A 12026-nucleotide genomic window follows, 5' to 3' on the forward strand; every position below is an offset into this window, starting at 1 on the left:
ATTGTAGTGCAGTGGTTCTCTCTTGGGAGCGGGTAGCGAATGGGAAAGAGACCCTATCAGAACCCCTGGTGAGGTCTACCAAGGGGGCTGTGTTAGTATGCTAGGGCCGCCATAACAAAATACCATAGACTGGGTGGCCTAAACCACACATGTATTTCCTCACAATTCTGGATGCTAGAAGTCCATGTTTAAGGTGCCAGCAATTTCAGCTTCTGGTGAGGGCTTTCTTACCGGCTTGCAGACAGCTGCCTTTTTGCTGTGTCCTCACATGACCTATCCTCTGTACCTGCCTAGAGAGAGAAATCTGTGTATTCTTCTTATGAGAACACCAGTCCTATTGGATTAGGACCCCACCCTTGGGACCTCACGTAACATGCGTTACCTCTTTATAGTCCATGTCTCCAAATATAGTCATTATGGGGTTGGTCTTATTGGACTCCTACAAAAACATTTTGGGAGGACATATTATGTTATGTCTCCATAACAGGGAGACATGGTTATTTTAAGAATCAATCATAGTGCTGTTTGTGATTTGAAAGTTCAACAAAAATTAGAGAATGGGAGTGTGTTTTTTAAGTTCCTCAAAGAGAAACATAATTGAAAAAAAATCAAACTTTTTTTCATGTCTAAGACAACTAGTGCCATCAAGAAGGTCACAGATGTATAATCTTGAGAACAACTGTCCCTCAGGGTAGCTGGGTCAGTGCCTGGTTTGAAGTTAGTGCAGAACTAATAAATTCTACTCATGAAACCTCCATTGACTTTTGGGGGAAGGTACAGAATTTCAGGATTTTTCCCTTTTTTTTTTTCTTTTTTTAAATTTTTTTTTCAACGTTTTTTATTTATTTTTGGGACAGAGAGAGACAGAGCATGAACGGGGGAGGGGCAGAGAGAGAGGGAGACACAGAATCGGAAACAGGCTCTAGGCTCCGAGCCATCAGCCCAGAGCCTGACGCGGGGCTCGAACTCACGGACTGCGAGATCATGACCTGGCTGAAGTCGGACGCTTAACCGACTGCACCACCCAGGCGCCCCGTTTTTTTTCTTTTTTTAACACACAAGTGAGAAGCTGTGGTTTCATAACTGGAAAAGCCATGGCGGAAGACATCCATGTTAGAATAATGTTGTGAAAGGGACAGAGATCAAATTATCCTCCAAGAATTACATGTGAGACCTGGAATGGGGTAACTGATGGGAGCCTAGGGGAGACACAGTATCTTGACCTTGATCTCGAGGGCATTGCAAAGCCATCATGGTACCTTTGGGATGGTTGTGGTTGGTTAAGTAGAGGAATAGAATGATAGACCGTTGATATCAGTGTAGTAAAGTGGTGTCCCTGGGGACCAATATGTTAACCGAGGTCACCAGAGGGAAACTGGCAGTTATACTTCCTTTCCTCTCTCTTTGGTAGGACATCACAAATCCTTGGTCCTGCTGAGGCTGGATGTATAATCTTAGAACACTTCTCAGCCCAGTAAGCCACGTGCGGTCACGTAACACAAGAGATCAAACTGTTTTGCCGCCCCAGGCCTAAAACTATGCTGCCTTAATTCCTCTCCCCTGCCTTTCCTGAGTTTCTCCTAATAACTGACCCCAGAACTCGCTGTAACTGAGGACTGCACGCATGTTGCCAGAGATCCACATTAGAAATATGTTAGCTCTGGATATGACTAGGTATTGTAGTGCCGAGTATAGTCCTAAAGGCCAACCTCCCCTCTTCTCAACTCCAGTTTCTAGAACAAAATTATGCCTTGTTCTTGTTTCTATCCCAGTCCAAGGTGGAATGGTTCCTGTGGTGATAGTTTGTAGGGTGCTCATGGCTCCCCACCACACAGCATCAAGGCCTCTGGTGCCAGTCCATTCCCCTGATTTACCTGCCTTTGTCATCTTGTGTTTCTCAAATTATGTCCAGGGCCAACTTAGCTATGCTAGATAGTTCATCTGCAGTAACAAGTTAATACAAGGTAAAAAGTATGAGAGAAAGAAGCATGGTGGGTGACATCTCTAATTTCAGGGTGATACAGTAAAAATGATGATTTTTTAAATATATTCTGTAGAAATGACATTTCCCCCAAACTTTTGCAATGTGTTTTCTAGACAACTGGGACTGGACCTGGTGCCTAGGAAGGAGTATGCGATGGTGGACCCAGAGGACATCAGCATTACAGAGCTCTACCGATTGGTAGGTACAGGAAACCTTGGCTCATAACCTCACTGCTAATTTTGTGGTTTCCATGGCACTCTTCGTACTTGATTGATTTTGTAAGAACAGGATGTTCCAAGTTTAATTTGGAGCAAGTAGAGAATTGAGAGCTGAGGTGACCATGCCCCAAGTTAAAACACTGAGGTACTTTCCCTGTTTGAGAATCACATGATGTGCTCTGCTGAGCTCTCAACATTTAAATACTGGGAAGTAAAACTAAAGAAGTTTTAAGTTCTTTTGCACATCTTTGTAGCTTTCATTAATCTAGTGAAATGCCTGCAAGTCATACATATTTATCTGTGTGTTTCACAACAGGGCTGTGACTAATGACATCCAGTTATTGATCCCCAACATGTTACCCCACTCGGTCCTCCCATTACCACTATGCCCAAATACCATAGAAAGTGTCTCCTCCATTGTCTCCAACTGCTGGTGTCACCCCCACCCCTCCTAGACCCTAATCCATCTTAAGTGCTAAAGTCTGGTAATAATCCTAAGATATTTGATCATATTGCCCACCATGGAATCACCTGTGACTTGAGTTTTCTTCTAGTTACATGGTAAGTTAAGGTTCACTTATTTACTTGGCATCTAGATTCCCCAAATCTAGTCCAATCAACCTTGTATTTAGCCTTGTATTCTTTTTTTTTTTCAGTGTTTATTTATTTATTTTGAGAGAGAGAGAGGGCATTTTTTATTCATTTATACATAGAACATTTGTTCATTTATACATAGAGCATTATTTGCATTTTGAAAATGTTTATTTTGAGAGAGAGAGATAGAGGGGAGGGGCAGAGAGAGAGAGAGAGAGAGAGAGAGAGAGAGAGAGAGAGAAAGAAGCCCAAGCAGGCTCCGCACCATCAACGCAGAACCTGATGTGGGGCTCAAACCCCTGAACCATGAGATCATGACCTGAGCTGAAATTAAGAGTTGGATGCCCAACCGACCGAGCCTCCCTGGCACCCCTAGCCTTTTATTCTTAATACTTGCATAAAAAATTAACTAATCTCTTGATATTAACTAGGCCCTTTTAAAACCCCCAGTAAAAGAAAAATGTGTATGGGAAGGGCTTTCAAAGGCTAAAGCTCCATGCATCTTACAGTGATGCTCAAAGGAGTACCTTTTGCAAGATCCTGCCTCTTTTGGATAGCTTCCCAAGCTTACAATATTCTTCATAGAATATTGGGATTTTCTTCGCCTGAGATTATCTGTATCTGAAAAATGAGAGGAAAAATCATCAGTAAGCCCATTAGGGCTTATGTCTGATCATAGCAATTCTTGTGCCACTTTTTTTCCTTAGTCGCTCATCTGTTTGGAGTATCTACACTTTATTATATCAGTTGGAATTAGTTCTCTTTTTTTGTAGAGAATTTCCTTCACATTGAGCTTCTTAAGAGTGATGTCTCATGTGGCACACCTTTGTGCCAAAGGTGGTACACCTTGACCTTTGCGAGTCAAGAAGCAGGAAGTTTGTGGCATCAGTGCTAAGCAGAATATTGGGTACGTAGCAAAAACACAGTTAAAGGTTAATTGGAGGGAGGCAGCGAAAGAGGAAGGAGACAAAATAAGAGTTTTCCAAGGTAAAATTATCACTAATTCTTAGCTTGTATAACAAGTAAAATGAGTTTAATTAATTTGCCAGTCATATCCTTTAATGAGACATCTTTATTTTAGTTGTTTTATTTGACTCATTAAGCATCAAATTTGTCTCTCACTTCTGTTTTTTAATCTCACTCAATTTGAAGTTTCTTCAGAGTGGGCACTATCTTATACTTCATCTGTTATGCCCAAGATAGTCTTGTACAGTGCTTTGTACTTAATAAGCAATCACTCACACTATTTTTGAGGTTGTTATGGTATTATGAAAAGACCAGTGGGTATAGATCCAAAAAAGTAGATGTGAATTTTTTCTCTTCCCTTTACCAGATCTGTGGTCTTGAGCTGATTGCTTAGTCTCTCTCTCAAAACTTCAATTTCTTCGTCTATTAAGTAAGGAAATAATTCTTACCATATTTGTTATGAAGATTAAATAAGAAATGCATGTAAAATACCTTTCCCTGGCAGTTAATGTTGCCAGAGCACCTAAGCATTTAGTTGATTTTCATGCTTCGTTCACCTTTATTTCATCCTTATTAGGCAAAGTGGCAAGAATAATTGATACCTTATATGGTAAATGTTAAGACTAGATCTGGCTGTGGCCAATGAAATAAATAATAGAAGCTTCGACATAATACAAATTTCTTTCTTTCTCACAATATACAAGCCAACAGGCAGGAAGTTCTGGGCTTGTATGTGCTTTCATGGTGTCAAAAGTGATACAGGCTCTTATTTTTCTCTATAAAGTACTTGGCTTCCATCATCAAGGATACTTGAATGTATAATATAGCTGCAAGGGCTGTAGCCATTACGTCCACTCTCCAGCAGTAGAAAAGAGGTAGGTTCTGCTCAGTTCAACAACTTGAAGGGAGCTTTGCTGGAAATTCCACACAACATTTGCAGTTCCATTTCACTGGCCAGATCATACTAGTCACATCTCCACATTTAGCTAGGAATATCAAATATTTGATAAGCAACTAATAATGTCTTAGGCAAATACATTTTATTTTTTCTAGTTTGATTCTCTGTGTGTGTGTAATTGTATCTTTGTTCCTTTCATTTTGTGTCTTATACGGGATGGCAAATTGACTTCTTCTCTTTCAACATTCTAATTTGTTAGTGGTGGTGCCAGGAGTGCTATGTTGATAGGACCCTAGGGTCTTACCTGGACTGGGATGGACCAGCAATGACTGCCACAGGTGGAAGAGACTGCTGCTGATGAGCAGTGACCACCATTCGAGGGTGTTTTTCATTTTTAATGCCTCAAAACCTAGCCCAAACTCTTCATTTGTGATTTTACATGAAATTTCTCCCAGTAGTGGTTGTATTTTACTGTTTCTAAAGCAAACAATAGCCCAAGAAAAATGCAAATTATTATAAACTTCAGAAGGACATGTTACCTTCAAGCTTCAGGTTTCTGTTTATATCCTGGGTAGCAATACTTCACATTTTCCATAGCACTGGTCTTTTCCTGCAGGTAACATAGAGTGAGTGACTTCCTTACCAGGAAGAATTTTGCAGGTATCACCACCAAACCCTTTTTGTTGTTGTTGTTGTTGTTGTTGTTGTTGTTGTTGTTGTTGTTTATTGTCTCTTAGGGATCAAGGGCCTTGGCATACAGTAGAGGTTGTTTGTTGTCTTTTAAATGTCTTCTCCATGTTCTATTTGAAACACAAGTGTTTGCACCTTACTAAATCCATACATTATCATTGGGGTGGGGGGGGGAAGTCTTGCTTTAGGTTTTTGATAGCCCATTAGCAGACCCTTCTCACCCGATTATGTTCATCTAAGCAGTTAACACATGCTAAACCTCACAGTGTTAACATATGTCCACTTGGAACTTTTGGTTTTCCGCCAAAGGCCAGATCTCAATACTTCTATAAATAAAGAGAACCGTAGCTAGATTCTCTGGTTATCTGTGCATGCAGAGTATCTTTTTATGAACCTTTCTTGGTTTTATAAGATCATGTTAGCTGCTTGCTTTGTGATCCTTAGTGTATAGACCAGTGGTTCTCAGAGAGCAGGGGACATTTGTCAATGTCTGGAGACATTTTTGGTTGTCACAAATGGAGATGAGGTGGGATGGGGGTGAGGAGAGGTGCTGGTGGGTAGAGGTCAGAAAAAGCTGCTAAACATCCCACAAAACCCAGGACAGCCCCACAACACAGAAATATCCTGCCCAAATTATCAGTAATGCTGAAGTTGAAAAACCATGGTATAAACCATTCACCCAGTAATTTATACATTATATGAGGACACAAAATTTGCATACCTTAAATAAATCTTTGGAATGAATCTTTTTCTTTCCTAATCAAAAATCTGGTTAAACTGTAAGCACATTTAGAGTAACTGATAGGTGCCTTTTAACCATAAATTATTTCTGAGATGGATTTTTGTCTGTTTATTACAGCTGCCAAATTATCGCCCTTGATGTGTGAACATGCCTTTTTAATTTTGTTTTTGTAATACTATTTTCACAGAGATATTTTTAGCATTTCTCCATAGTAGTGAGTTTCCAAGAGATAAATAATCATAACCTACTTAAGTCCAGATCTCTTCCAGACCTGGAACAGTGGTGGGTGAAAGGAGGGGGGACTTTAGTGCAATTTGTGAGGACACATGTCACATGTGCATAATCAGGGTGGAAGCAGGCAGGCTTATTACAAGCATGCATGCAAAGATCCAAGGTTGCAAGGCAGTAACTGCACAGAAGATGCAACAATGCATTTTTCAGTCAGCTGTGATTTGCATGTCTTAACATATGATCTCAATCAATAGTTTTCAACCCTCATTGCACATTAGAATCACCCGGGGAGCTTTTAAAACTATCACTCTCTTGGCTCCCCCATCCCCTAGAAATTCTAATTTAATTGTTCTGGGATAGGTCCTATGCATAAGTATTTTTTAAAAGCTCTCTTGGTGATTCTAAAGTGCAGCCAAGGTTGAGAACCACTGATCTAGATATATTGAATTCCTTGCATGAGTAAAGGAGCTTTCCCCCCCTCCCCCCCTGCCAGGGCTTAGTTTTTAGTGAATGTCATGACTGATGCTAGGGACTCTGTGCTATTTGAAGACCAGACAACTCCTTGAGGTCCTTTATTTAAATAAGGTTTTTTTATGCCTGTTTTTCCCACTCTAGTCTTTGGTAGTCATTCATTTGTTCACGGTACTTGGTGCGGTATTACCCTGAACTTTTAAGTATACCAGTAGATAGTTAGCATTTTTCAGAAAATAAAAAGGCTCTCTGTGAGTTAAAGAGATGCAGTTATGTGAATGTATGATGCTTCTTTTGCTCTGTTGAAGAAGAATTTTGAAAGAGCAATATAGAGCAGCCTTCTCAGAAAACAATGCTTATGCCCTTTTTTTTTTTTTACTGATAGAATATTCTCTGCAGGAAGCTTTTTCTAGCAATTATGACTAACACATAACACAATGCTGAGGTGCACTTTACAAGAAAGTGTACTTAACTTCACTTTCACAGAGAGACGTCCATTGTACCTGTTGAGTATACAGTGATTACAGATGCATTTGGTTAATTGGGTTTTTAAGCTGTTTACTTTTTGAGTAGTTCAAATTAAAGATAAAAGCATGAAAAAATCATGGTAATTTCATTGTTACATTTACAACTGTAAGTTTAGATGGCATATTTTTCCTTTCAAATGTTGGTCAGTCAGCACTTGTTGAACTAAGAAACATAAAAGGATAACTAATGTACAGAATTATGTACCTTAACCATAAGCAAAGGATATTACCTCATTACTATGGAGTTAATTCCTGAGCTATTTTTTTTTTTTTTTAATTGTCAGGTCACCCAAAAGAGGTGGTCATTAGTAAGTCTTTGTTAGGAAAGCAAAAGTCCTCTACATTCTTAGCACCTGTTCTGTGAATACACAAGTGTTTGTGTATGTTTTCCCCATGCTCTTACCCTGAATCAGTTCTCCTCAAAGGTGGTCCATGAACTAGCTGGACCATGAACTGTTTGTAGTTGGTCCAAGTACAAAAATGGTGAGTAAAGGTTTAGAAACAAAAAGTATCTGTTTATAGTAGATTGAGGGGAGAACAAGCTGGTTTTTTTCTCTACATAGTCTGAGAAGCACTGTCCGAGATGGTTCTTCGGCCCGGCTCATTCTTTGGCTCTTGGCCAAAGTATCACTGTCTCAAGACGCCTCCTCTGACTGCCCGGATGCAAAGGCAGATTGCTTCCTTATAGATGTTCATGATAATCTGGTTCTTCCCTTCCATTCGTCACAGTGTATTTTTCCATCTGTATGTGGGATGATTTTGCTGATGTCTGTTCCCTCTGGTAGATAAGATCTGTGAAGGTAGGGGCTATTTCTGGTTTTCCTCATCAGTGTGTTCCCAGTGCTTGGCACATAATAGACATTTAACAAGTGTGTGTTGCCTGAATGATCACCCGCATGTTCTCTTCACCCCTGAAACCACGGGTGAATCCTTTCCTCCTTTATTTTGTATTATTTCCCACTTCTGATTCTGCCTCCCAAGTGTAGCCCATGTAGCCATATTGAGGGCAGAAATGAGATGGATATGGATGCTGCTCTTCCCCTTAGACATCTCCCTGACTTTCCCAGTCTGCCTCCATATAGCTCCACTGCAAGTTAGAAATATCTTCTTGCTCTAGTGATTGAATATCACTTGCCACAGCATGTCTCAGAAAACTACCACAATTTTGCAATTGAGTATACATAAAAGGACTTTGAACTATGACAGATGTAAAGTGACAGTTGCATTGTTGAACTGCCATCAGTGAAATGACCAGACAGATTTAGTCTGGTTTTCAAAAAGAATTTGTTAATGTTTATTTATTTTTGAGGAGGGTGGGTCAGAGAGAGAGAGGGAAACACAGAATCTGGAGCAGGCTCCAGGCTCTGAGCTGTCAGCACAGAACCTGATGCGGGGCTCGAACTCACAGACTGCAAGATCATGACCTGAGCCAAGGTCAGACACTTAACTGACTGAGCCACCCAGGCACTTCTAGTCTGCCGTTTTATTTTTTTTTTTTTAATTTTTTTTTTCAACGTTTATTTATTTTTGGGAGAGAGACAGAGCATGAACGGGGGAGGGGCAGAGAGAGAGGGAGACACAGAATCGGAAACAGGCTCCAGGCTCTGAGCCATCAGCCCAGAGCCCGACGCGGGGCTCGAACTCACAGACCGCGAGATCGTGACCTGGCTGAAGTCGGACGCTCAACTGACTGCGCCACCCAGGCGCCCCTAGTCTGCCGTTTTAAAGATGACTAGTAATTTCTTCTCACCTTGGAAGCTGATAAGGGAACAGTAGAATCTTTTGAACTTCTTACTTCATAGATCTACTCAATAAGTTGGTATCTTTTTTTTTCTTTTTTTTTGGTAAAGCTTATTTATTTTGAGAGAGCAAGAAAGTGCAAGTGGGGGAGGGGCAGACGAGGGAGAGAGAGAGACAGAGACAGAGACAGAGAGAGAGAGAGAGAGAGACAGAGAGAGAGAGAGAGAGAGAATCCCAAGCAGGCTCCACAATGTCAGCCCAAAACCCATTGTGGGGCTTGAACCCACAATCCATGAGATCATGACCTGAGCCAAAGTCAGAGTCTTAACTAACTGAGCCACCTAGGTGCCCCAAGTTGGTATCCTTTTAACATTAATGATTAAAAACCAAATTATTAAAGCAAGATTCCTTAATGGTCTGGAAACTTCATGGTTTCTTATTTTAGGAGTTGGAAGAAAATTTGGGATGTAACATCCAAATAGATGCCAAACCCACAGGAAAAAAAAATGATGGCACAGGACAACTTAATCATACTGTAGCTATCTAGTTTTTGGGTCACATTGTTTTCTTCAGTCCATGCTTATCATGTTCTTGTTGTTGGGGGTGTCCTTCAGATGGAGCACCGACATCGGAAGAAAGATACTCCAGTACAGGCCAGCAATCACCACCTCTTTGTGCAAATGAAGAGCCTCATGTGTTCTAACCTGGGAGAGGAGCTTGAGGTCATCTTCTCTCTGTTTGACAGTAAAGAGAATCGGCCAATCAGGTAACGGCACATGAAAACCTGCCTTAAATGTTTTAATGTTGGAATGGTGAGTATTTGTAATTGGCAAGCTTTGGGATGTATGACGTTGCATACTTTAACTCTGTCAGCCACAATTTTCTCATTTGTAGAACTGTGTGAATTTCTAAGCTTGCCTACCCTCTGGAGGTTCCCATGAAAGTTAGATGTGTGATGCCTATAGAAGTTCTTTGAAAAACTCAAAAAGGCTCTAGAACCATGATAATTATTACTAAATGAAAGTATGGCATTGATATCAGGTCTGTTATTTGAGTTACTTGGTACTGATAATGCGAGGAACACGTAATCTTAACTATGTTTTATTATCAGGCTCAACGAGTTTTATTTTTGAAAATTTCACTAAACAATTACATTATTCTTATCCTATCTGTATCGGGTAATATTGAGAAAGACGTAAATACTTGGAAGCCTTCCCATTAGAGTTTTAGAGCTGTGAAATAGTAAACAGTTTCACATACTTTTTTTTTTCTTTCTAAGTTCTCAGAGTCTTTTCTGAGGGCAAGTTTTCAATATATAGGAGAAACCTATAGTGAATATTTTGGTTGTCTTTCAAAGGCCTCAACCCTTGTTGAGACTTTTTTGTGTTTTCAAATCTTTTAGATTTGTTTAAAAGCTGAACACAATGCACCCCATCTTTTACCTTAAAAATTTTAATTTATAATTTAAATCATATCACACAAATCATACATAATGACCCAACTTTACCATATTTTTTAAAAATTATGCTTAATAAATGCTGACAGTTTTAAGTAACTCTGAGCCACATATATTGTCTTATAAACACACAGTAATTCTGGAGTATTTTTTCCTGGTAAAAAAATATTTTTTTCCTAAGCAATATGTGTGAAGTTTACTTTTAATGCATTTATAGCCATAAATGCATAAAATCTTTGGCGAATTATTTTATATGTTAATCATTACCTACTAGTAAGAGGACTTTTCTATATCCATACAATTTAAAGATAGCATTTTGGGGTAGAAAGGACAGAGTTTATGAGATGTGTAAATAACTGTGATAATAGTTTCAAAATCTGCTTTACATACTTTTGGAGGAAATGAATCAGTGAGTTAGAAAACTTTTCCCCCTTCACAAACCAGCAGTACTAAAAAGGGAAGGAAAAAAGTCTTGAAAAACAGATCCAAGTTACAGCTTAGCACTTGCTTTAGAAATAGGGAAGATTATTTAGAGATAATACTTGCTAACATATTGAAGTCTGTCTTAGCTTGGTTTTTCCAGGTAGTTTAACAAGTTCCTCATAACATTGTATAATATGTTGTCTCTAAAATAGTTAACAAACAGTGAGAATGTAAAAGGGAGGCATGAGGTCACTCTTTTGCTCAGGCTTATTAGGCTAAGGTTTTGAGGACTACAAATTCCCCTTGGCCACTGATGTTCACATTGCATTACTATAGGAAGTGCATTAATTTAATTTAAGATTAATATTGGCTGGTCTCATGGTTTCGTCGGGAATCGACAGAATTCCCCTTGTTTTGTTCCTGTTTACTTGGTGAAAGTAGGAAAATAACCTGGGTACAGGAGCCTCAGAATATGTTTTTGCAGTCCCCAAGTTCAGACCAGGAGCTGGACCTTTTTCTTAGTCTGTGACGTGTGCCGGCCTCCCCCTTCTCCCTCTGCCCATTCTTCCTCTTCCCCTCCCCTTTCTTCTGTCACACGCATGCCTCTAATAAACCACCTGAGAGGTAATGACCCTAGAAGAAATCAAGCCTAAATCCTTCTTCATTGCTTCTACTTACTGAGTTTGGCTGTTGGCTCTCACCTCCCAAATTCATAATCACCGTAAAGATGATCTGCAAAGAAATGAGTAAGAATGAAAATATGTGCTTAGTAGGTGTTAAAACGTCTCATGTTTATTTGCTTGGCTTTCCGAGGCCTTGGGCAGCGTAGTGATTGTTCTTTTAAGGAGCTTCTAAAACCTTGCTGTGAGTGGCTTCGGTTCCATTGATGGCACAGGGCAATATCACCATTAACTCTTGAAGAGGCCTTAGGGTGCACAGATCTGAAGACTGGACGTGATTGTGGTCTTCCCAGTTGACTGCTGCTTCCCTGACCTCTTCACTCACCTCTGTCTTTTCCTTCATCTTGAAACCGGTGACAGGTCTGGCTTCCTTCATTGCTCCCAGCATAGCTAATGAGTGTAAAGT

The 12026-nt window shown here is 39.9% G+C and overlaps 1 protein-coding gene across 7 annotated transcripts in view; it reads left to right on the forward strand.

The window, feature by feature from the left end:
• Nucleotides 1–12026, forward strand: part of DOCK4 (dedicator of cytokinesis 4) — a 436196-nt gene that overhangs the window by 206922 nt on the left and 217248 nt on the right. For all 7 annotated transcript variants that reach the window (XM_040472219.1, XM_040472215.1, XM_040472222.1 and 4 more), the window contains exons 7-8: nucleotides 2098–2182; nucleotides 9676–9827. In XM_040472219.1, the coding sequence (XP_040328153.1) occupies nucleotides 2098–2182; nucleotides 9676–9827 (237 nt within the window). The remainder of the gene's footprint in view (nucleotides 1–2097; nucleotides 2183–9675; nucleotides 9828–12026) is intronic.

Source organism: Herpailurus yagouaroundi, unplaced genomic scaffold (assembly GCF_014898765.1).
Source record: "Herpailurus yagouaroundi ecotype Mexico unplaced genomic scaffold, PumYag 100, whole genome shotgun sequence".
Classification (NCBI taxonomy): Eukaryota; Metazoa; Chordata; class Mammalia; order Carnivora; family Felidae; genus Herpailurus; species Herpailurus yagouaroundi.